Source organism: Panthera uncia, chromosome D4 (assembly GCF_023721935.1).
Source record: "Panthera uncia isolate 11264 chromosome D4, Puncia_PCG_1.0, whole genome shotgun sequence".
NCBI classification, from domain to species: domain Eukaryota; kingdom Metazoa; phylum Chordata; class Mammalia; order Carnivora; family Felidae; genus Panthera; species Panthera uncia.
The window spans coordinates 3,833,498-3,859,579 of record NC_064807.1 but is presented as its reverse complement, the minus strand read 5'-3'; the positions used below and the strand labels follow the sequence as shown (position 1 = coordinate 3,859,579).

Below are 26,082 nucleotides of genomic sequence, written 5' to 3'. Positions count from 1 at the left end.
CTAGGACTTTTGTGGTTTCAGGTCTTATGTTTGAGTCCTTCATCCATTTTGAGTTAATTTTTGTGAGTGGTACGATATAGGGGTCCAATTTCCTCCTTTTGCATGCGAACATCCAGTTTTACCAGCACCATTTATTACTGAAGAGACTGTCCTTTCCTGAGCATTCTTGGCTCCCTTGTCAAGTATTATTAGTTGGCTATTATGTTAGGGTTATCTCTGGGCTCTTGGTTCTGTCCCACTGGCCCATGTGTCTTTATTTACATCAGTACCATACTGCTTTGATCACTATAGCTTTGTAGTGTGGTTTGAAACCAGGGAGCATGATGACTCCAACTTTGTTCTTTCTCAAGATTGCTTTGGCTACTTGGGGCCTTTTGGGTTCCATATGAATTTCAGAATTTTTTTTTCTATCTCTGAAAAAAAATGCCATTGGAATCCTGATAGGGATTTGCATTAAACATATAGATGACTTTGAGTAGTATGGACAATATTAACTCTCAATCCATGAGTGGAGGATATCTTTTCATTTTATTTGTCTTCTTCAATTTCTTTCCAGTATTTTACAGTTTTCAGTGTTTCGATCTTTTACTTCCTTATTGAAATTCATTCCTAAGTATTTTATCATTTTGATACAATGGTAAATGAGCTTTTATTTCTTTTTCAGACAGTGTATTGTTGGCGCATCGAGATGCAACCGATTTCTGCAAGTTGATTTTGTCTCTTGTACTTTACCGGATTGATTGATGGGTTGTAATGGTTTCTTGGTAGAATCTTTAGTGTTTTCTCTATGTAAGATCACATCAACTGCATATAAAGACGATTCTATTCTACCTTTTAGGTATAGATGGCTTTTATTTATTTTCCTTGCCTGATCGCGCTGGCTAGGACTTCCAAGACTATGTTGAATAGGAGTGCTGTGAGCAGACACTCTTGTCTTGTTCCTGATCTTATAGGGAAAGCTCTCAACCTTTTCCCATTGAGACTGATGTTAGCTGCGTGCCTGTGATATGTGGCCTTCACTGTGTTGAGGCATATTCCTTCCATATCCACTTTGTTGAAAGTATCATGAAAGGACACTGAATTTTGTCAAATGCTTTTCCTGCATCTATTGAGATGACCACAGGATTTTTAGCCTTCATTCTATTAATGCAGTATATCACATTTATTGTTTTGCAAGATGTTAAACCATTCTTGCATCCAAGGATAATTACCACTTGCCCATGGCGTAGGATTCTTTCAATGGGTTGTTGAACTCAGTTTGCGAGTATTTTACAGATAATTTCTGCGTGCGTGTTCATCAGGGACTTTGGCCTATAGTTTTGTTTGTGGTACCTTGGGATCAGGGTAATGTTGGCCTTGTAAAATGAGTTTGAGAAGGACTGGTATTAATTCTCCTTTAAATGTTTGGTAGAATTCACCTGTGACTACTGTTGGGTCCATTTGGCCTAAAGTATAGTTCAAGTCCAATGTTTCCTTATTGATTTTCTGCGTGGATGACCTATCCATCATTAAAAGTGGGGTATTAAAACCCCCTACTATTATTGTGCTATTGTCTATTTGTCCCTCCAGGTCTGTTAGTATTTGTTTATTCAGGTTATATTCACATGGTTCTCCAATGTCGCACACGTACATATTTAAAATTGTTGTATCCTCGTAAAGAGTCAACTTCACCATTATCACGTGATGACCTTCTTTGTTTCTTGGTATGGTGTTTGGCCTAAAGTCCATTCTGTCTGATATAGCTACTTCTGCTACTTTTTGGTCTCCATTTTCATGGGGTATCTTTCCCATCCCTTCACCTTGAGTTTATGTGTGTCCTTAAAGCTGAAGGGACTCTCTTGTAGGCAGCATGCGGTTGAGTCTTGTAGGTTTTTTAAATTTATTCTGCGACTCTGTATTTTTGATTGGAGAATTTAATCCATTTACATTAAAATAATTATTGACAGGTTAGGAACTTACAAATGCCATCTTATTGTTTTCCAGCTGTTTTGTAGTTCTTTCCTTCCTCTCTTGTTGTCTTCCTTTGTGATTGGATGGTTTCTCATCGCGGTATGCTTAGATTCTCTTCTGTCTTATGTGCACAACTCAGCTCTTTGTCATTATATTGAGGCTTACACAAAACATCTTATAAATGTAACAGTCGGTTTTAAGGTGATAACGACTTCACTTTGATGGTATGCAACAATTCTGCCCTTTCGTCCCTCCCCATCATATTTTATGTTTTTGGTGTCATAAGTTATATCTTTTAATATTGTGTATCTGCTAACAAATTGTTGTAGCTATAGCTATTTTTTTTTGAGAGGGAGGATGACAGAGAGAGAGCATGAGTGAGGGAAGGGCAGAGGGAGAGGGTGAGAGAGAGAGTGTGAGTGAGGGAAGGGAAAAGAAAGGGAGAAAGAGAGACAGAGACAGAGACAGAATCTTAAGCAGGGCTTAAGATGTAGGGCTCGGTCCCACAACCTGGGGAATCACGACCTGAGCTGAAATCAAGAGTGGGACGCTCAACGGACTGAGCTGCCCACGTACCCCCGGAACACAGACATTTGCATTTCAGATTCTCACTACCTGCTGCTTTGAATACTGGCTAAGTTATTCCTACCTTGTAGTAGTTTTCATCAGCACGGAGTGCTTTGGAAAGTCCAAAATCACTGATCTTGGCATAGTGTTGAGTAACCAGCAAGACGTTTCTTGCCGCCAGATCTCTGTGCACAAAATTGCTCTCCTCCAGATACTTCATTCCCATAGAAACCTGATGAACCAGCTCTATGATGTTCTTATCCTTGACGTGCCTGAAAGTTACAGATGTGTCATGAGTGGTAGCAGACCGTAGTTCAAGTATGTTCCTCAGGTAAGCAGAGGGGTCCATGCATTGCCTATTGTCCGTCAGAGTAACAACTGGTGACAAAAACCTTGTTAATCTATGGCTGCCCAAAGCTGAGCACCATTGTCCTGGTCTCGAACAGGTACGCTTTTCAAGGTGTGCTTTGAACTGCGTGAGAAGTAGCACAATGGCATGGGCAGCCCCCACTCATGGAGGGCCAGGCTTCGGTTGGAACCCTTGTTCCAAAATGGGACAGGTAACAAAACCAACTGAGTCTCCGTTTCTTACCTGCGGAGTGAGGTTAACAGCGCCTCCCTTCTCTGCAGATTAAAGACACAATCTGAGTAGAGTACAAACGCAATGTAGCCAACGGGACAAAGTAGTCGGTGGCTGTTCGTATGACTTATTCCATGTGAGTTCCTCCCCCTCAACAATGGCTGTAGATGAGCCCAGCAGGAATACCCCACCAACAGTTGTGACCCATTGATAGCAACAGATATTTTCAGAATTACTTGTAGGAATGTAGAGGTCAGCCAGACACATAAGACATCACTATCTCCCCTTTAAAAATGTTGATTTTGGGGGCGCCTGGGTGGCTCCATCAGTTAAGCTTCCAATTTTGGCTCAGGTCATGATCTCACAGTTTGTGGGTTCGAGCCCCGCGTTGGGCTCTGCACTGACAGCACGGAGCTTCCCTGGGATTCTCTCTCTCCCCCCGCCCCTCCCCCGATCACTTAAAGTAAATACACTTAAAAAAAAATAAAAATGAATGTTCAATATTTCTCTCACTAGGCAGGGCATGTTCTGCCAGCGAGGGGAGCCTGCTTCTATGGCGGATTCTATCACTGGGCAATTTGGAGTGAGCAAAGGACCATGAAGAAGACGAAATTGTTGGACTGGAGGTTTTCTTAGCACAACAAGTGCAAAAAGAACATTTGATCGGAAGACTACCGCTCTTTTCCCTCCTCCCTCAAGGCCCCGTAAGGGTGGGCCAACGCTGGGAAGGCGTGGGAGGAGACAAAGCTTCCCAGAGAAATCAGGCTATGACGTACACTGGGCTGGTGGGTTTTGCCCCAGCACAGTGTACGCTTCCGGCCTACGCGAAGTTACCTGTTCTGCTGTAAATACTTGTTGAGCGGACCCAGTTCCGCCATCTCCATCACCAGCATCCAGGACTCGGCTTCACAGATGCCGATCATGCGCACGATGTAGGGGTTATCAAGCTGCTGCATGACATTGGCTTCCGCTAATAACTCATCTTTAAGAGCGGGGTCGTTAGCCTCGTTCTTCAGAATCTTCACAGCCACCGTTTTCACGACTCTGCAAAAGAAATCGTAACACATAAGAAAGAAAGTTTTCAAAGTGGCCGGGGTTTAGGTAATTGCCTTCTGCGGGGCGTAACTGCTCTGCTAGAAATGGGGTTCTGGAAATAGCTGCAACCACATTCTCTCTACTTTACAGACAAAGAGAGTCGCCCTTCATTACTTAAAGGGGGGAGCTGAAGAACAGTCCGAGCAAGCCGAGCCTAAATATTATAGAATATGAGTAGCTTTCAAATAAACCTTACAAACCATGACATGCATGAGTTCCTATGCCATCTACAGGTGATCTGTAATGTATGTGAATACAATGTTCCTTTGATATATGTTTAAAATGAATTTCTGGATGCAGAATTGAAAAGCACACACTGTTCAAGCTCATTGTTTACAAAACACTTTTTAAAACTGGGCACCGATGCTTTTAAGCAAGCTTCAACAAGTTTGTGAAAAATGAACTGTTTTTCATTTTCTCATAACAACATCACATAGGTCACATTTGACCTCCTGAAAATATTCTGATATAATGGGACTGAAATAAGTGGGTGGAACTTAACTGTGGAGGATTTAGAAAAGTGCATTTCTCTATGATACAATTCCCACACAGGAATTACACCTCGTTGGTTGAACCCCCAAATGGGAGAATAAAAATAGGTCTATCCCACAAAACAGGTAAAATAAGAGAATAACAGAGTAAGTCTAACATACATTCAGAAAGACACAGACACCTTCTGTGCAGATCTTAACAAGTGTTTCCACACTGAACACACACTGTAGTTCCTACACAAACACACCCCCAGCACCCCAAGAGCATCCCTCGCCCTTCTGCAATCATGGACATATTTCCCTATGTTATTTCTAGATAGTTTTATCATTGTACCTTTCCACATTTCAGTCTACCGTCCATGTGGAACTGGGTTTGCATACGACGTGAGGTAGGGATCAAAATGAAGAGCAAAAATCTCTTGATTCTTCCCAACCTGTCCTTTCTTAAGGAAGAAAAAACACCTACAGTCCCCTCAAGAAAAGAAAAGAGGAAGGAAGCCCCCAACTTATCTTATGAGGCCAGCATTATCCTGATGCCAAAACCAGGCAAAGAAATTCCAAGGAAAATAAGCTACTGAAATCTCTCATGAACATAAATGCAAATATTCTAAGAGAAGTATTAGTAAATTAAATTCAGTGAGTTATGAAAAAGGTAGAATGAGTATGTAATTCACAAACAAGACGTGTGTGTTCCACATCTTGTTGGTTTTAACATCTGAATGAGAGGTGGCTTTAACATTTGAAAATCAATCAGTGTACTTCACCATGTAAACACAATAAAGGAGAAAAACCATAAGGTCATCTCAGCAGAGGAAAACAAGTGCTCAGTAAACTGTAATATACATTCATGATTAAAAATAAATCTCTCAGAGAGTAAGAACCGATGGAAACTTTCCTAATCTGATAAAGAGCAGCTAGAAACCTAATAGTGAGATATTTAAAGTGTCCCCCTTCACAAAATCAAGAATGAGAAATGAGGTTACTTCCAGTTTTTATTCAACATTGAGCCACAATTCTGGGCTAATACAACAAGGCAAGAAAGAAATATCAAAGCATAAGGATTAGACAGGATGAAATAAAACTGTCTTTATTCACAGATGACACATTTCGGGTCAAAGAATACACCGATAAATGACTAGAAATGATTTGAGGGGTAATAGATGAATTCAGTCAAGGATGCTGATGATCAAGTCAAGAGGTGAAACTGGTTCTATTTCCACATCCAAGCAACACTTGGATTAGCAAATGAAATTTTAAAAACTATAGCATATATATTAACATCTAAAATACTAAATACCTCCAAATGAATCCAAGAAGAAATCCAAGACCGCTACACAGGAAACTATACCCTACACAGAAACTACACCCTACACAGAAAACTACAACCCACACAGGAAGCTACACTCTACACAAGAAGCTATACTCTACACAGGAAACAACATCCTATAGAGGAAACTACACCCAACACAGAAACTACACCCTACACAGGCAACTATACCCTACACAGGAAACAACACCCCACACAGGCAACTATGCCCTACACAGGAAACTACACTCAACACAGGACACTACACTCAACACAGGAAGCTATACTTTACACAGGAAACAACACTCTATACAGAAAATTACACTCTATATAGAAAATGAAACAACCCTGCTTGAGAGAAACCTGAGAAATCAAGAGCCACGTAAGTGGAAAAATGGGTTATGTTTATTGATTGGAAGACTCGCTATTGTGAAGACATCATTTTGCCCTAAATTGACCTACATGGCCTCTCCTCTCCCCAAATCCTCTAGCTGAAATTATGTCTCTATAGTTATGCCTATGTTAATTCGTGTATTTGATTAAGCAAGGAATGTAAGTGTCACAAACTAGTGAAGAAAATTTGTGCCTTAATACAGGGTAATTCACATTCATTTCACAAATAACTGTGATATGCGTACATGTATCTTCAAATGAGCATATCAGTCGATTACACACACCCAGCAAAATGATATTGAAAGCAAGAGTTTCTGTGTGTGCTTTCGCACTTGAAGATTCTTGACACTTGAATAATGTAAATCTACTTACGTAAGAAAAAACATTGATAAAATGTCTTCGATTTAAAATCATATCTAACAGCTAAACCCGATTATCAGTTAACACACTAATGCCAACACACACATTCAGAGATATGGTGTGTCTGGAAAGACCAAACAGACCAGTATCTTTACTGCACCGTCTCTGTGGGACGCCTTCTAAAGAGCAAGTCACGTACGGCGATCTCAGTGACCCAGCAATTCTATTTATCGTATGACATGTGCTGTTATTTGAAAATGTAGGAAAAAGCAAATAAGTCATTTCACTCATATTTGTAATCAGGAATTTTATGGGTAAGAGAAATAGGACACAATTTAACAAATAAGATAAAATAACTGAATACACACACACACACACACACACACACTATTGTTAGTTAACAGTAGTGGTATCTGGGGGGCATAAATATGTTCTACTTTTATCACATTTTGCTTGCTTCTACCTTCTAATTCTCTAAAAGGCACGCTCACACCACCCTAACTAACACAGGTAATTAGTATTTACGTAGCTCCCATACGCAATGGATGCTTGCATTGTAACTGTACCAGAAATGAACACAAATGGACTTGCTAACAAAGACAGATGCAGCTGTGCTGGGTTGTATTTGTGTTTGGGATGTGCATTTACAGGTGGTTCCCAGAAGGTCCGCTCGCGGGAGGATGTGCGGGGTGGTGTTGCAGCCATGACTTACTTTTTCATCTGGTAGTAGCCCTTCTTCACGGTCCCGAAGTTACCAGAGCCCAGTTCGTTGTCCTCCAGGGTCAGCAGCTTGCGGTCCAGGTAGACTTCCTTGGGCCTGATCTCCTCGGGGTCCGCATACGGGCTTTCATACACCTCGGTGTCCATGGGCAAGGCCTCTCTCTGGGTGTCTGCAGGGCGGTCCGGAAAACACAAGCTTGGGGCCGGACCCCCGGTGAAACTCCCATCATCTCCCGCCCCGGCCTCCTGCCCCCCCCCACCTCCCCTTTCCAGACCTTGGTCACCTCGTGTGGTTACGGCGCCAGTGAGCACAGTCTCTCCCAGTTTGTTGTGGGGGCAGTGAAAAGCCCCTCTTCCCCGCCGGGCCCGACCCCGTTCTTGCACAAATGTGCATAGAGAAAGGGTCTTTCAATGCCAGGGGCAATGATGGAGGGAGGCCTTCCTACCTCATGTAAAAATTCTGACCCGCCTTCTACTGAGGGGTGAGGTCTATGTCACGCCCCCTCGGCCCCCAGTGGCTTTTGTAACTGTGTCAACGTCAACCAACAGAATGTATGGGAAGGGACGTCTGTGATACACTCTGGCGAGGTTGTAAAGGACCAGAAACCATCTGCACTGTTGGCTGGAAACATGGCTCTCGAGCTTCAGACACCACACGAGGCGTCGGGCCGTCCGGACGCTTTCCACGCTGTGAGCAAGCCCAGGCCAGCCCCCGCCAGGAGACGGCCGCGGAGGCCCCTGGACGAAGCAGGGGCGAGATGCCCCCGTGCTCCAGCCTCGCCCCGGCCTCCCCCCTGCCCGGCGTGCCCAAACCCCCGACCCGCAGGAGACCCTTTGACAACCACAGCCATTTTAAGCTGCTAAGTTTGGGGCTTGTTTCTGTAGCAATGCACGGACTGACCAAGCTCACCGATAAAAACGTAACCCGGAGTCACACAGAGAACCCGGAAAGGGTTCCCACTTGTGACGACCAGTCTGGCCTATGGGCTTCACGGAGGGTGTGGTGTGCCCTTGTGAACTGGGCCCTCCTGTGGCCTCAGGGCCCCTGCACTTCCCTCAGTGCGGCTAGAATTCCAGCCACCCAGACATCCCTTCCATCCGGAGCAGCCCCACGTCACCGCCCCTTCTGCTGAAGCGTGTTGGTGGTAGACAGACACACACACCCTTCCAAGGACGCGGTCCTAGAGCCGTGAACTGGCGGGGTTACCGGACGAGCCCTTCTGGAGCAGCAGCATGGAAGAACGCTTTCCGTGAGGCCGTGTCCCCGACAGGGAGGCCTCGGAGACCTCTTCATGCCCCGGAACACCATTGGTCCCAGGCAGGTGACACCCGCCACCGGCCACCGGCCAGCAGCGTCACCCACGCTGAGCCACCGCTAAGTCGGGCCGGCGCGACTGCGGTGCGGTGAATGGCCGGTGACCCACGAGTGCGTTTCTCACCTCTGTCCGTGGGCCAGGGCCCGCGGTCCGGCTCGTACGGATTGAAGGTCACGGCGCTCTCTGGCCGGCTCCCTTGGGATGTGGAGGCCTGAAGCACACAGACGACAGCAGGTCACTTTCCTTCACGGGTGCTCTGTCGGACTGATCTGCACAGTTACTTGTAGTTTCAAAGAATCACATTTGAACTTACGCAGAGAAGACAAACGAAAGAATCAGGAAGAGAGACAAAAAAACCACGTGGCTTATCTCATTCTTCGGGCAGCTGTTTGGACCCCGCAAAGGCTAAGCAGAGCTCGCGCATGGGGTCCCCGCTCACAGACCCTTTTCAATCCCGTTTCCGCCTATCAAAAGATCCGCTGGATTTGTCTTCCTGGCTCAACTCTTTCTTTTCACTTTTATGTCCTATTAAAGTTATTTAAGAAGAAACACTGAGGGGTGCCTGGGTGGCTCAGTCAGTTAAGTGTCCGACTTCAGCTCAGGTCACGATCTCACCGCTCGTGAGTTCAAGCCCCGTGTCGGGCTCTGTGCTGACAGCTCAGGGCCTGGAGCTGCTTCGGATTCTGTGTCTCCCTCTCTCTCTGCCCCTCCCCAACTCAAAAATAAATAAACATTAAAAAACAAGAAACTGTGAATATCTACTAGCTGCTTCCACGCCCTCCCTGACTCCAAAGCGTCTACACAGTCCTAGTTTCTGCCTGTATCTTACCCTCCACGGAAATCTAGCTATGTGTGGGGGAGATGCCAGAGTGGGGGCACCAACCAGCCAGTGAGCTATTGGTCCCATGGGGACGCGGCTGCCGCTGGCCAGAGCCCAGTGCTGCTAATGACAATAATCACAGACCCCGTGCAGGGGGGGGAACCTGTTTTCCGAACCCAAAGGAAAGGAAATCTGCCCAGTACTCCGAGCAGGTAACGGAAAACGGTTTGCTGGCCGTTATTAATGGCAACGACTCTTATTTATTTGATGTGCGTTAATTTGCATTATGAAATAAGAGGGTGTGGGGATGATCTACTCCTTAGGTCCCTATAAACTTTCCCTCCTGAAAGTCTCCATCTTGAGTCTTCCTGGCCGCCTCCACCCCCTCAACTGAAAACAAGGGTCAATTGGTCAATTTGGTTCGTGGAAAAAAAATCACAATTCAAACTCTTTTTTTGGTTTGCTTTGGTGTGACTTGAATAGGGGCTTACATACCCATGAACCTCATCGGCGCCCAAACACCGGCCACGAAGAAGTGAAATACTGCCAGATTTTGGAGAAATTTAAAGAAACGGAGACATCAAGCTTAATTGTACATTGCCACTTGTTTTGCGCTACACAATGCGTCCTCACCTGCCCTCCTGACATCACAGGACCTGGAACCACAAGTACGATAATAGAGTCACAAGGCACCACGGCCATGCCTCGGCCACTTGTCTCCAAAACCTTGACCTCCTTGCTCGGGCCGACTACCGAGCGCCACGGGCCCACTGCTCGCAGTGGCAAAGGCCTAGGTGACCACAGGCTACGGGACGCCCGCTCTCACATGTCAACCGGTGGTCCTGGCTCCACGTTCTCCTCCGACTACCTGAGCCTTCCTGCCGCACTCACAGGAGAGGCACCACGTGTCGAGGGTGCAAACTGTGTAAGGCACAGTCGTGCATTCGCTACACCCGAGCTTCGTCTTGCCCACCACTGGTGCTCCATAAAAATGTGCCAAACACATACCAACGAATGAATGAATGAGTGAGTGAATGAGTGAGTGAATGAATGAGTGAACGAAGATAATGTCTCAAAGCTGGGAGATGTGAAGAATGAGTCAGTGTGATTTAAAAACGATTTAGGGGCGCCTGGGTGGCTCGGTCGGTTGAGCGTCCGACTTCGGCTCAGGTCATGATCTCACGGTCTGTGAGTTCGAGTCCTGCATCGGGCTCTGTGCTGATGGCTCGGGGCCTGGAGCCTGCTTCAGATTCTGTGTCTCCCTCTCTCTCTGCCCCTCCCCTGCTTGTACTCTCTCTCTCTTAAAAATAAACATTAAAAATTAAAAAAAAAAAAGCTTCTTTTAGGTTTACATTTACTATCCTTTCAACGTCTCTGATCTTGGCTGCAGGTGGGAAACTGAGATCCAAAGACAAAACTTTGACATGAGGACCCGCCGTCCTGGGCAAGGGGAGGGCACCAGCACCCCTTCTCCTGACCTTGAGACCTGCCCTGTGACCCTTAGAGCAGTATCCTGGGGCTATAACTGCTTCACCCTGAGCGAATGTTCTTCAGAGCAGTGGACTTCACAAATTAAAGGCAGAAGGCAGTGACCCGACAAGTGAATCCCATGGGGAAGAATTGGACAGCAGAGGTGGGGGTGTGTGAGTGACAGGGACGCCAGGGCACCAAGAGCAGGTGCGAACCACCAGTGACGGCCACAGTGACATCGGCTGGGTGGTGCTCACCCCCAGTCTGCCTCGGAGTAAGGACCCGGGTTGGGGTCTCCCTCGGAAGGTCAGGCAGGCCTCCGTTTTCAGCCGAGGAGGCCGTGTGGACCACCACTCTGTTACGAGCCTTCACGGCCTGACCGAGCCCCACAGGACACTCACTAACCACATCTGCTCCCTGGCTGGGCCCCCAGGTCCTCCTCATCCTCACTGGGGGGGGCAGGGGACGACACTCTGGAGAATGTTCTTTGGAAGAAATGGGAGATTTTCTGTCATGTCAGTTACCAGGGCGGCAGTGACACTGTGACGAAAGTAAAGATATGAAACGAGTTTCCTGTCTCCTGAAGTGTTCGATGGATACGCCACTTAGTAGGACAACGCCCAACACCCTCTGGGATCGAGGGTTCACAGCTGAAAAGAATTCAAAGACTTTGTACAGAATGGGTTCTGAGGCAGGATGCTAAGTTATAAAAGTATTGATGAGTATTACAACTTGACATTTTAATTTAGTGAAAAACATACTGTGGGCCTATTATATCATTTATCATTATTCTTTCTGATTTGTGTCGGTGGTTTATTCCGCCCTAATCAATATCAGCGCCCTGTCTGCATAGAGAACAAGGTGTAAACGAAATTTTGGCAGGTGCATTTTCCCCGTGTTTGCGGACGTTCCAAACAGAGCTCAGGCCCGCCGGCCACCACTAGATGGCGCTAGGTCCCTGCGTGTTCTGCGTCCCAAAGACCAACTTGTGCCTTTTCTTCAAGTTTTACACACGAAGGTGAAAACAGGTCACTCCACAACAACAAAAATAAGACCAGATTAGGTCTGAAATTCGAATCCCCCATCTCTCACTGGCCGGGCTTGACCACAAGCACAATATTCTCTGGGAGCCGATGTGTAGCTGGGGATTCAGAAGTGAACAGACGAGTAAAAATACATTGTCCTCACAGCGCCGACAGGTAACCCAGCTTCCTGACCCGTGTGTCTGGAGCTGTGTCCTAACATCCATTTCTAGACCTTAATTTTTAGACTCCTTGACAGACATTTTGCAGTCAGGCACAGCAGTAATGAAGGTGGCCCCATATGTGTCACCGTTGCAGGGACTAAGAAGGGGCTGTAGGCCTCAGAGCCATTGCGGATGGGGCTCTGGTCTCTGGTGGCATGACCGTGGTCCCAGTGGGGAGCAGGGACCCGCGGTCGAAGGCACACTTCCTCGGCCAGGGCACGGAACGATACCGAGTCTGCTTCAAATTCACGCCAACCGACACCTGAACCTCACGATTGATCCTCTCTCACCTTCGGAGCAGAGGTCCACAACGTGGCCCTTGACAGTGATGTGGAAACACGTTTTCTCAAGGGTCTGGGTCACCGATTCGGCGTTACCGTGTAAGTGGGTATGACTCCACAGCCCCTCTTTCCTTTCCTTCCCTCTTGCAACTCAGCCCCGGTGAACTGTGTATTTAAATATGAGCCTTAAAAATACCCCAGTCACCAGTGCAGAGGTTGGCATGAAACACGGGTTTCAATGTGAAATTCTGGAACACGTTTCCACCGAGGTAAACGTCAATGCTGTGTGGCGCTTTGAGGGCACGCGCCTTGGTGACACGAGGCTGGGGTGCTGTCTTTTAAAATGCTGCTGTTCAGACTCTGCTGGTTCTCCGTTTGTGTGCTTAGCGAAACATGACGAACATTCTGGTATCTGGTAGTGGGAGGGGCTTCGTTCATTTAAGGATTTCCAGTCTTCAAAGCAAGTGTGTGGAGGGGTGGGGAGAGGGTGAATCATACTTGCATTCGTAATTTGACTTTGTTTCCGTGTTTAGGTATGAAGATGTTCCTAACCTCTAAGGAAAATTTTAAAATATCCCTGCTCCTAAGTTTTTATTAGGACATCTCTAATATCTGATTAACAAGCTTTTTCAAGTCAAAACACACTTTTCATTAACCACCCACATGCTAGAATTAATTCAAGTTCTGACATGTACTTTTTGTGCCTGAATCATTAAAAACAACTATGTATGTTGGTCAAATTAACAAACTCAAGAGCGTCATTTGCACCTTAGCTAACCAGACGGGGTATCTGACATAATTCCCCTAAATGCTTCCTCCTGACTGCTTCACGAATAGAAAATTCCTCTTCTATTTACAAAAACATGAATACCAGCTCTCCTAACATATTTCTGAATAGCGATTAAAATACATTTAATCCATAACTTAAATCACACAATGCTTCTTTATTGATATCTTTGGCATCTAGGGAAAATCAATGGATATTTCAAAAATGTTATAAATTTAAATAGGCAATAGCCTTTTTTTTTGCCAGAGACGTATCTTCATAGTATTAATCAGATTAGTTTCTTTTTTAAAAATGCTTATTTATTTTTGAGAAAGAGAGGGTGGGCAGGGGAGGGGCAGAGAGAGGGAGACACAGAATCTGAAGAGGCTCCAGGCTCTGAGCTGTCAGCACAGAGCCCGACTTGGGCTCGAACTCACAAACTGTGAGATCATGACCTGAGCTGAAGTAGGACGCTCAACCATCTGAGCCACCCGGGTGCCCCAGATTAATTAGCTCCTAATCCTAATTCTAATTAGAAATTCTTTCTAATTTCCCTTTTTAAAAATATTATTAAATAAATTCAAGAGGTACAAATTTTAAAAGGCACGGCAGGGTTTACAACGAAACAGGAGTCTCCTTGAACCCCTGTCTCGTACTCCCACAGCAACTGCTTTTATCGGTGTCGTTATTACTGTATTTCTTCCAGAACATTCTATATTCTATCAGCACATATTCGTCACTTGCAACTAACGCTGTATTTTGGAAACAATTCTAGATCTCAGCTGTCTCCCACAGTGTGAGTTTTATTGTAACTGGTTTCTTTCCCAATGATAGACTTTAAAATTGTTTTCAAACTTTGTCAGTTATACGGTGCTGGAGTAAACACCTTCACATATACGTGGTTGTGCATACATGTAAGAATACTACACACCTAGAGATAACATTGCAGGCAAGAAGTCACGTGTGCTTTTATTTCTGGTGGATGTTATGAAACGACCTTTTTTTTCGAGTCTGTATCGCTTCCAGCAAAGTGTAGAAGGGCTTATTAGCCTCCTCCCACACCATGCCATCAAGCTTTTTACTTGGGTCCATTTCACAGATGGACATGACGGGGCACCAGAGGTTCAACTGGCGTATCTCTCGTTATGAAATGGAGCGGCTTCCCCTACGTTTACATTTTCCTATGTTTTCCCTATAAGAGAAATACAAATATATTCGCTTTACTAATAACTACCTACTGACATCCTCTGCCGTTAGCCTGTTAATTAAAACTTTTACTGACTTACAGAATTTCTATATATTAAAGATCTTAGCCTTACACGTGTGTCATTACCAATACTTATTCCCAGTTTTTTATTTCCTTTGATGATATTATGTTCCTTATCCATGCATGTGTTTATTTTTAGGTAGTCTTACAGATATTTTAGGTAGTCTTAGTGATATATATTAATAGTTTAAGAAGAGGAGACATGTTTGGGGTGCCTGGGTGGCTCCAACTTTTGGTTAAGCGTCCAACTCTTGCTTTCAGTTCAGGTCATAGTCTCCAATTTCGTGAGTTCGAGTCCTGAGTCAGGTTCTGCACTGACCGTCGGGCTGTGCACCAGATACCAGAAACTGCTTGGCATTCTCTCTCTCTCTGTCTCTTCCCTCCTGCTCTCTCTCTCTCTCTCAAAATAAATTAATAAAAACTTAAAAAAAAAAAGAGGAGACACATTCCTTTAGTGTAAAGATCTACTACGTCTTTTCTAGATCTCTCCTTATTCACGGTGAGTGACTAAGCTGGCTTCAGCCTGCTTGGGACAGGGATAGGGTGGGGGTGAGTTGTCTCCTCCCAGGGCTGGGCTACTGTTTCCTGGGGTGATGGCTTATTGATGTGTCAGTGTGGCTACTCTGAGCTGTAATCTTCATTATTGAATCAAATTATCATCTTGGTACTGCTATGGAGGGATTCTGCAGATGTAATTGAAATCCCTAATTCGTTAATTTAAGATTATCATGGGTGGGCCTGGCTTAATCAGCTGAGAGTCCTTTGGGGAGAGTTGAGGCTTTGCCAAGAGAGAAAAAGAGAAAGGTGGAGGGCGGACTGACCCCCGGCTGCGGACGACAACTTTAAGCATCTCCGAAGAGTTCCGTCCTGCTCCTGAAGTTCCCTTCCTGACGGACGGTCTGCCCTACAGACACGGGACCCGCATATACAGCCCCCATAATAGCATAAGGCAAGTCCTTGGGACAAACCTATACTCGTATGTGAGTGCACGCATGTAGAGATGTGTGTGCATGTAAATATGTATGTACGTGTGTGTGTGTCTGTTTTGTACACAAATCTCCAGCTGGTCACGCTCCCTTGGCTGAACCCTGCGTGGTGCACTTAGGAACCACGTAACAAAGATACGCAAGAACGCTGTCTGTCTACAGTGAAACCGCCCATCCCTGGGGCTGCACCTGGGTTGGGGGGCTGTGTGTTGGCACATAGGGTTGGGCCACCATACAGGGGATCATGAATAAACAAATCATGGCAACCGGCCGTGTGGCCCACGTCTACAGGGCATCCCCCATGGCAGACAGGCAGGCCCTGTGCGTGGAGGGGCCACGGAAGCCAGCGAGCAAGGGGTCTGGGCACCATGCATGTTACGCATCCTGCCCCGAGCTCTTCTACGCAGCTCTGTCGGGGGCGGCGTCCGATTACAAACCCCTGAATCTTGTGTTTGACCATCAAACCCCGGTAGCAAGGTCGCAAAGTTGAACTACATTGTAATTACAGCCTTGGAAAGCTTATAGCTTGTGATGACGAACACGCACCTTGAAGCAGAATCCGCTTTGCATCACCTCGGTTGATGGGTGCCATCTGGCCCCTTCAGCAGGAAACACTGCTGGACCCCGGGCCTGTGAGCCCCCAGGCGGAGCCCTCTCCCAAGGGAAGGGGCGAATGCCGAGGCCACGTGGGCCAGCAGGCGGCAGTGGGAGAGCTGTGCTGGGGAGCATGGGGGACGCTGACCTCTTCAGGGCCACAGCCTCAATCACATGCCGGTCCTGGGACCTTCTATTTAACGCCAAGCGGTGTGGCAAAGTGGGCACTGGACACAGAGAATGTGTCACCTTGACAACCTGGTCCCCGACTCCTAAAATGCCACCCTTAGCAAAGGCAGCCTCGAACGTAGCACCCCCCCACCCCCCCACCCAAAGCACTGCCCCCTCCTAGCTGAGTCTTCCTGCGGGCTGACCCACGCTTCCTGGGCCCTTGACATTCAGACAGCCATTCCGTTTCATTCAGCTCATCAAACGTCACGCTCAACTCCCCTCTCTGGCCTGCCGTCAGCGCGACTGAGAACGCCTTCAGTAGGATGGCCTGCTTGGAACATTCCTCCTAAACGAAATCTCAGGACTTTTATGCTTTTTCGTTTCTGTAGTTTCTAGCAAGTACTGTAGCCAACTTGTATCCTGTGTTGATGCCCAACTGTATGTCTGGGAAAATGCCAATTGATGTGAACGTGGAAAGAATTAGTAACGAAAGAATTTTCTACCACCAATGATCAAAGCGCAAAAAGCAATCAATACATACTATATGTCTGTGTATCTACACACACACACACACACACACACACACACACATATATGGAGACGATTCATTATAAGTAAAAATCATTAAAATAACTCAGCTTCTTTCCTCCTAATCCAATTACACAGCCAAATATAAAACCCCTTCCTATGTCAACCTTACTGCCCCATAAAGAAAACAGGTATTTCTAATCCTCAAATGTCCATGTCTGTCTTCATGCACGTTCTACCTCCAGTTCCGTGCTGGAAGCCGACAGCCGTCGCACTTGGTGTCCACAAAATAAACCGTCTTAGGCGCTAAACCCTGGCATTCCTCCCGGCAGCGTGTGATTTGTGCGACCGGCTCCCATTCCTGCAACACGGGATTCTGGCAACAAAGTCACGCGGCTCGCTTTGAAACGATTTTCCGACACGAGGCTCCCACTTTCCCCGTTGACCCAAATGACTTTCAAGCGCACATTCAGCAGAGAGGGCACGCTCGCGGCGTGGACTTGGTGGCAGTGACTGGACCCACAAGGAAAGCACAGGAGGCCCGGGAGGGGGCTGCCGACCGGGGCTGCACACGGCAGACAGGAGAGCAGAGCAGCGGGGCGGGGGGGGGGGGGGGCAGGGCAGCGCACGCGGAGGCCAGCGGGCACCGGAGCGGGGGTGCCGCGTACGGGACAGTCCTACCACTCAGTCAAGGACCGCAAGCAGGGGACGCTTTAGCACCTTTCTGTGGCCAGGCTTTGGGAAGGAGTATGATTTGATTCTTGAGATAATTCCACCCGCTGACCATGTCTAGAAACCATAACGGCAAAGAGGAATAGTAAATGTTTCAGAAAACAAACACGGGCTACCTTACATGACATACTATTTCGACTTGCTTTACAATGATCACCGCCAGCCCCCTCCACGTTCCGCTAGGAGATTCAGCACCAGCAACACTGGGTCACTGGGGAGGCTTCAGGAGAAGCCCACCACGTGAGCAGAAGGATCGGGAAAAATATTTTGGTAACAGTTCCCATGGAGAGCTATAAGATCAGGGCTGTTACGTTAAATAGCTCCTGTATCATATAGATTATTGAATCACAAACTCGAGGCAAATCATTCTAAAGAATAAATCAGATGGTGCCCAATTCTGTTACATCTTTGGGGTGTTGGTTCTAAGGTGTTTGTGGAAATTCCAGATTAGGACACGTAGGGCATGTATTTATTTTTTTTCCCTGTATGTGTCTCACCAGTTAATAAAAAGGTTTTCCAGAATAGCTAACGTCCTGAAGCTATTGGGTGATGCGTGGCTACATACAGGCTTGATGTTCTTTTATGAGCTCTCAGCCCTGAGCCCTCACCCATCTCAGAGGAAGCGAAATCTGTTTCATGGAACACACGTGTTCCAGTAGACTCTCCAGGCCCAGGAGCCGCGTAAAGCGTAAAATAAAATGATCACTCCACAGAGGTGCTATATTTTAGATGCTGGGGCCAAAGTTCACTGGTACTTTAGCAAATTCCTAATCGCCCCATCCAGTGGCGGCTACTGGCCCCAGAGAGCCTCGCTGCTTCAACACAGACACAGCCCCTGAGCCATCAACAGGCCTTACCCGGGGCAGAACGTTTATTCTCTGTGGATTTTGTTTTTTAAGGGTTAACAAGCAAATCGGGAGACGTGGAGCACACAACTCAGGATGGGGGAATTTTATACTTTAAAAGACACCTAAGATGCACACCGAGGTCCCCCAAAAGGAGCAGGACCCAGTCCTGTCTTGAGTATAAACCTGCGTGTCAGCTTGGGACAGTCGGGAGGTAGGAGACTGGCAGGATTCTCTCTTTAGGGGCGTGTGCTGGGCAAGCCCACGTGGAGACATGGGGACAGGTGACATTCTCACCTCCTACTGACATGGAGGGAGAGGCCAGTACCTGCCTTCTCTAGGGGCTTCTCCTTGTCTGATGCAGCTAAGCATCCCAGCCCCTCCCCAAACCTCCTCTGCTAAGCTACTGCCAGACCAGCTCTCCTGAAAGGTCGAGTCTTCTGAGAACGATGATTTAACCAAGAGAGCTGGGGGTGGGGGCGGGCTCAGTGAGGCATCTTGCACCCCAGACTCACTACAGCGACCACGCACACGATCTCATGGATCGTGCACACGGCTCCACACAGATGACTCGGGGCTGGGCCAGAGCCGGGGGCTACCACTCCCGAATCCACCAGGGGGCGTACTTCTGATTTAACACTGGGTGTCCCAGTGTAACCTACAAATAGCCTCCACCGGCCTGGAACTAAAAGTAGGCTGATTCTAGCTGACACCCCCCTGGTCGCAGTTTACCAAGGTGACAAAAGCAACAGTCACCTCTACCCTTGAGTGCTAAACCTTGCACTAACATATGGCCTCTTCACCCAAGGGGCAGTTCTGGTAACACTTACTGCAGGATGTGGACCTGGGAGAGGCGCCCGGGCTCCGAAGTTGATATTTCCTGGGTGGAAAGAGCACGGTCGGTTAGGGCTAAGTCCCGGGAAACCCGCAACACGCCTCCCTGCCCCCCGTAGATCACTCAGCCTGACTGTCCAACTGTCCTGCCTGGGGTGCCATTTTTTTTCGATGTCTTCTCTTCACTCGCCTTTCTTACCCACGTAGTTAGAATCAGTCCATTTTCTAAGGTTAAAGTTATTGGCTACATTTTGATTAATTGGACTGATCCGACATTTTTTATTGATCTGTAAAAGTAAGTCCTCATCCCACCTGAACCTGGGACAGGCCAAAAGGAACACGAGGCTGATTGTTGTCAACATCTGAGACACAGAGATTCCAACATCAGGGACTCACCTGTCTGCCCGCCAATTTTCTGACACGGAACTGTAAGAACTCTTAACAGCCCATCTGCTTTATAAGAATAATGCTCCACTAGCTGAAAAAGAAGAAAGTAAGAGTCATGCATTACGGAGGCAGGAAATGGAGAAATCCCACCTGGGGCAGCCGACTCCCCTTTCAGACCTTAAATGTAGCTCGAGGACAATAAAACGTGCTTCCTTGGGAGCTCATCCTGCTCCCTTCCCATGGCCCCTCCCCCTGGCCTCAGATTCTGGACTGAAGTCTACATGCCACCTCCCATCTGGACTTGACCTCACTCTCCCCACACCCTTGCATCCACCCATCCACCCACCCATCCATCCATCCACTCATCCATCCATCCATCTACCCACCCAGCCAGCCAGCCAGCCACTCATCCATCCATCCATCCATCCACCCATCCACCCACCCACCCATCCACCCATCCACCCACCCACCCATCCATCCACGCATCCAGCCAGTCAGCCACTCATCCATCCATCCATCCATCCATCCATCCATCCACCCATCCAGCCACTCATTCATCCACGCACCCACCCAGCCAGCCAGCCAGCCAGCCACTCATCCATCCATCCATCCCTCCATCCACCCACCCACCCATCCATCCACCCACCCACTCATCCTCCCACCCATCCATCCACTCACCCATCCACCCATCTACCCACCCATCCATCTATTCATTCACCCATCCATCCAACCATCCATTCCATCAGCCCTCCCTCCCTTCTTTTTTCAATAGCTAGCTCCATTTATTTGTTTATTTCTCCTACATCCGTATGATGTTATAAAAACAAATTCAGCATGCTAACATTTCTTCCTTTATTCAGTCATTCATGCTAAGCCCCAAGGCAGGACCAAAGGCAAACTGAGATCAATGAGGCATATTTCCTATTCCTGAAGTGCTTCCTCTCTTGATGGAGAGACAGGTAAAGGAATCACAATATACTATTAGTCATCGGTTAATGCTGTACAAGGGCTGTGGGCAAAGGCTTTGGAGGTACCAAGTCATTCAGCCCAAAAGTTTCAGGGAGAAGATGTCAGAGCTGGGTCATCAGGACAGGGTCTTTTAGAGAATGACCTTATGTTGACAGAATGTGGCCATCCTTGGCTAACAGCTCCCAGAAAACCACGACTCATGATGTCCAATTGGCCCATTAAAAAATTAATTAATGGCAAGTAGATTTATTTGTATCTCATCAAAATTACACAATAAGAAGATAGCCTTGGTATTTCATATTTCCTCTCAAACAGACATCTCTTCAGACAACCTAGAATCTTCATATCTGGTATCTGTTCCTTCTCTGTTTATTGGTACCTTTTCCAGTTAAGGACCCTGCTCTTGAATCTCCTCTCAAACCTTACCTGCTTGGGTGAATGTTTGTATCTGTAATTTTTTTTTAAGTAGGCTCCATGCCCAAGGTGGGGCCTGAACTCATGACTGCGAGATCAAGAGTGGTATGCTCTACGGAAGGAGCCAGTCAGGCGCCCCTGAGCAAATATATTTTACCCTTCCAGGAAGCACTCTCTTTTTGCGTCGTCTTTTATTGTAAGATCTACCTCTAAGCAGGCGTTTCAACGAGACCAGCCCTAACACGCTTCTGAAATAGACACAGAGGCTCTGTCCGCTCCATTGAATGTAACAGCGTGTCCTCGGGCTGACAGTATCGAGGTCCCTCCAGCAGTGAGGTGCCTGTCCATCTTTCCAGTGTCATTCAAATATCTTGTGTTTTCTGACACTGTACCGACCAGGGTGCCTGGACGGTGGGCTTGCACATGAGCGTTTCCCTCCCGGGCAGGGGTCAGCAAACTTCCTCTACAAGGGGCTGGACAGAGATAGTTTAGGCTTTTTTCAGGCCACTTTCCCTGTCACACAGTCCTTTCTTAAAAAAAAAAAAAAAAAAGCACTTTGAAGTATAAAAACCACTTCTTCCATAACTATACAAAAACAGGCTAAGGGCCAGATTAGGTCCTGGTTTGCTGACTCCGTCCCCAAAGTAAGCCAGTCCAGCCAAGTTTAGCAATTCCCAACTCCCAGGGAAACAGCTCCGGGCTCCTGGGGGGGCAGTCCATGAACAGCGGCCCCTCATGTGGCTCTCAAGAAAAAAAAAACCACTGAAATCACACCTGTCAAAATGGAAGGCAGTGCTGGCCTTCTGAGGCTCTTTCTTAAGCCCAAGGGCTAGAAAACACACATGGGGAAAGATATTAGCTAGGGCTGGACACTGACATGCCAGAGGAATCCACGAATATGGGTAGAATCTTGGGAAGAAACTCCAACAATTAGAGACGGTTAATGCTGGGATGAGCCAGTGTGCTGACCTTGGCACTGTGCGTGAACTCACACAAAGGAAATGGTCATCCCGGAGAAGTCCAACGGCTCTGTGGCCGTGTCCTGGTCATGACACCGGGGCCCCCGAGCAGTCGTGCTGGAGGACAGACCCGGGGCCCTTATGTGCACACCATCCACAATTCTTGTAGGAGGTGAGAAACGCTGGTGGGAATTAATACCCACCAGCAACGTCCCCTACTCATCTCTGAGCTGCATTGGGCACTCGTATCTGGTAGGCTGAACGCTCTCTCAAACTGGTGCTGGTGAGTTAAAGCAGAGCCCGTGGTCACTAACGAGCCACACGGCAGACGATGCCGGTGTTACGACCGATGTGAATAAATACCCAAACCCCCGGCATTCAGAAAAGAGGTATTCCTTTTCCAGCCACAGCATTAGGAACCAGAATACATTAGGTGGTGGTTACTGTGCTTTCAAGGAATGAGAATCCTTTCTGCCGGTTTTCAAACAGATGGATTTTGAGTGGAGCCCTTTCCTGCTATCGGCACCGGTGAGGTTTGGGGAGTGGGCACGTGGACACAACCCTCATTGCGTTCCTCACCCACGAAAGCTCCGTGTGGTGGCCACTCGGGCCAGCAGAGTCCCTGGGGTTTCTCTGCTGCTGGACCCAGGAGATTACAGGGTGCCTGGATGAAGTGATGTGTGCAGCACGGCCACGGCCATGGCCGTGGCCACGTGTCGCTGTGATGGAAATGAAAACAAGCAGTGTCTTCCCACCTCCGCCCGCTGGAAAGTGCGATGGCATCGATTCCCTGCTCCTTGGTCCCTGCGTGTCTCCCGAATTATGAGCCATATTGGGGTTTACTAGAGGTTGGGTGAAAAAGAATCCCTTTTCAGACCAGAGCTGAAAAATCCTGAATCACCCAGGGAGCGCTGAGTCTCCTTCGTTTCCAGAGCTTCCTTCTGCAGCGAGCAAGCACCCGGTGCTTTATATAGAGTGAGAAGTGCTCCCAGTCCCCAAGGCATGGCCTCCTGTTCACCTCTGAGCACAGCTCTCCGGGGTGGCCGGCGGGGGCGGGGGGGCCCTCCATGGTGCCCAGAACTTCTGGATTCCAGAGCCTCATGCACCTGACATCCCCACCCCTGGCCCAGGCTTCCAGGTACCTGAGGGTTGAAAGGAGCCCTTACCAGGACCCAAGTAGGCTTGGGCTTGAAAGGTGGGCTTTCTCCCTCGTGAGGACGGCCCATACCTGCCAGAGCGTGTCGAACTTCTTCCCGTCGGGGATGGAGAGCTTCCCCGTTTTGTCCTTATCGATGCGGTAGTGCAGTACCTTCCCCTCATGCAGCAGGCACAGGGCGTAAGACCCGTTGTCGTTCCTGTCCCGGATCCTGCAAGACAGGAGGCGGCGCGTCAAACCCACACCTGCCCCATGTGCCTCCCGCAGTGCCCGACCTGGGCTCCGGGGCTTGGCCCCCCCGCATAGAGAGGCCCGGCCGGACCCTTGGGTGGGCAGCAAGGGGAGCCCAGGTTCTGTGGGCGAGTCTCCATCCACCTGGGGGAGCCACCCAGGCAGGCCACCAGCACAGGGCACCCACGGCACAGGGAGAGTCTCTGCGCTGGCCTCTCTTCCCCGAGGTCTGCGTCTGGGGCACAGTCCCAGAAGCCGCAGCACTGCCGGCCGGCCCGGCCCCGGGTGCAGCGTGGACGTGCCTGGGAAGCATCTTACGTCGGAACTTCCCGACCACAGATGGAGGGGGCGAGGGCCCCCTCTTCCCAGGGTCTTTGGGGCCCTGGCATTTTCCGCAACGAGGAAACTAAGCCCCCAAAACGTTTCGCAGCGTGCCCCAGGGCACCGTATTTTGGGAAGAGCTCGAGTGACTGTGCCACGCTGCGTGGGATTTCCGTGCTTTGGGAAAATTTCGGACGCCTCCTTCCGGTTGCAAGAGGTCATGCCCCCGAGACGGGCATTGGAAACACGTGTGGTCCCCCTCTCCCGCCTGTGGACTCATCCCCAAAGGTAAGTGGACACAGACGGCCGAGCTGTGTGCCGGGTGGGGCTGGACGTTTGCTCTAAGAATACATTTCTCACCAAGTCACAGTTGGTTGTGCATGTTGGCCGGGCGGCCTCCACACCCCACTGCTTGGGCAGCTGGTGCGGGTGCAGGGACACACCCAGACCCCCCTTCTGAAACCTTCTGCACCTTCAGAACAGCTCCTTCCTCCCAACCCAGCCACGCCGCCAGCACCCCAGGCGTGAACCTGTCTTCACAGCCCCGCGGCCGGCTAAGGTCTGTTCGTCATTGTCAAAGCAAAAAACAACCACACAGAAGGGGTAAGACCTATTTTCATACGGGAGGAGAACAGTCTTCTTTATAAGAAGCTCTTTTACAATGTGGAACGCGGGACTGCTCATATTTTACTCCATAAGCACCCGCGGCCAACAAAAAGGGTGACTTGGAGGGACGAAGAACTCGGTGAAATGAACCCTGAGCGTGAAAAATTGACACATGCGCATACCAAAGGAGACCGCGGGAGAACAATGTCCATGGGCTGTTCCAAAACAGCACTCTCCTTGACTTACAGCCTTTTAGATCTTTGACCTCAGGGTCCTGGAAGCAAGAAAAGGGATCCAAACTCCGGTTTTCTGAATTCGTGCCTAAATTCCAGCACTCCATCTTGCCCGATGCCCGGATTGAAATTTTCTTGTTAAAATTGAGACGGGGGATGGCAGATTGCCCAGGGGGGATGGTGGGACCAGAATAATCCGGGAAACGCAGAGTAAGACCACGGTGGAAACACCCCTGGGCACCCTTCAGACTGGCCAAAATGAGAAAGGCTGATAATACCAAGTGCTGCCTAAAAACAGGGTAGCAGGTGCCCTCCATGGTGCTGGGTGGAGTATGATTCTGATCATCTACTTTTGGGAGACAGCTTGGAACTCTCTATGGGTCTCAAACCTGTTCAGTCCTTGGGAAGCAGAAATCCACACTCCTAGGTAAAAAAAAACCGATGCCCCCTGTGCCCGGAAAGTATGCGGGTGTGTTTACAGCAGCTTTATCTGTGATTGTCCCAAACCGTAAACAACCTAAATACAGGTCCACTGACTGCAGACAGAATGAGTACGTAAACTCTGGGGTATTCGCACGACGCAACATCACAGAACAATCCGACGGCCGAATGGCAATGACACAGACCACAGGGGACTCCCGGGAGCATAAAACACACGCCATGATAACACGTGCACGTGGTTCCCAAACAGGCAAGAGCAAATGGTTTGTTTAGAGGTGCACACCTAGATCCTAGGTGATAAAACCGAAGAAGAAGAAGAAGAAAAAAAATTGAGGGTACGTCGGACACCAGAATCCAGGAAGTGGTGTCCTCGAGCTGTGAGCGGGGCGGGCCCCCCGCCACATTGGTTTTCCTTCTCTCCCCTGGCGGTGTTTGCTTTGTGAGTATTCACGGATCTGCACCTAAACACGGCGATGCACTCACTCGTGTGTTTTCTGTTTCGTGAGAAAAACAGTATAAAGAGAGATCTGGCGCAAGGAGGAGATACGGCGGGTCTTGCTTTTGGACAAGGGATTTCTGCAAAAGCACACACCTCCTTCGATCCCCCCCCCCCCCCCCTCGGGACCCCCCCCCCCCCCCCAGCCCCAGGGCACAGGTCCTGAAGCAGAGTCCTTCTGTCCCGGAGCTCCAGCCAGGCAGCCTGTGGCCAGCTCATGGGGATCCTGGCAGCGACAGCCAGCCGGGCAGCAGACAAGCTGCTTGACAGCCCCCCCCCCCCATGGCAGCTGGCAGGAAACGAGGGCAGAGAAGGAAACCCACAGGCCCAACTTCTGTAGGTGGCGAGGACCAGAGGCCCGGTGACGCTAACGGCCGGCAGCTGTGAGGTATCTGCTGGCTTCAGGCAGATCCTGGGCTGGGCTATTTTTAATCTAACACACGCGGAAAACTGGTTTGGAAGCCGAAGCGGCCCCTCCTGCTCCCCCAGAAAGCTCGCTCTGCCCCAGCACCCCCACCAGGTTTGTGGCACTGACCCCTCCCCCGCAAAGA

General features: G+C 48.6%; 2 protein-coding genes across 4 annotated transcripts in view; one reads left to right on the top strand and one right to left on the bottom strand.

The window, feature by feature from the left end:
• AUH (AU RNA binding methylglutaconyl-CoA hydratase) overlaps window positions 1–26,082 on the top strand; it is a 454,909-nt gene that overhangs the window by 369,980 nt on the left and 58,847 nt on the right. The gene's annotated exons all lie outside the window — the stretch shown is intronic.
• SYK (spleen associated tyrosine kinase) overlaps window positions 1–26,082 on the bottom strand; it is an 84,577-nt gene that overhangs the window by 12,556 nt on the left and 45,939 nt on the right. Inside the window, exons 4-11 of one of the 2 annotated variants that reach the window (XM_049632731.1) lie at window positions 23,276–23,414; window positions 19,715–19,796; window positions 19,315–19,364; window positions 17,628–17,696; window positions 8,902–8,989; window positions 7,455–7,632; window positions 3,932–4,141; window positions 2,600–2,789 (exon numbers count right to left, since the gene is read on the bottom strand). In XM_049632731.1, the coding sequence (XP_049488688.1) occupies window positions 2,600–2,789; window positions 3,932–4,141; window positions 7,455–7,632; window positions 8,902–8,989; window positions 17,628–17,696; window positions 19,315–19,364; window positions 19,715–19,796; window positions 23,276–23,414 (1,006 nt within the window). The remainder of the gene's footprint in view (window positions 1–2,599; window positions 2,790–3,931; window positions 4,142–7,454; window positions 7,633–8,901; window positions 8,990–17,627; window positions 17,697–19,314; window positions 19,365–19,714; window positions 19,797–23,275; window positions 23,415–26,082) is intronic. The other variant, XM_049632740.1, reaches the window with a different exon arrangement.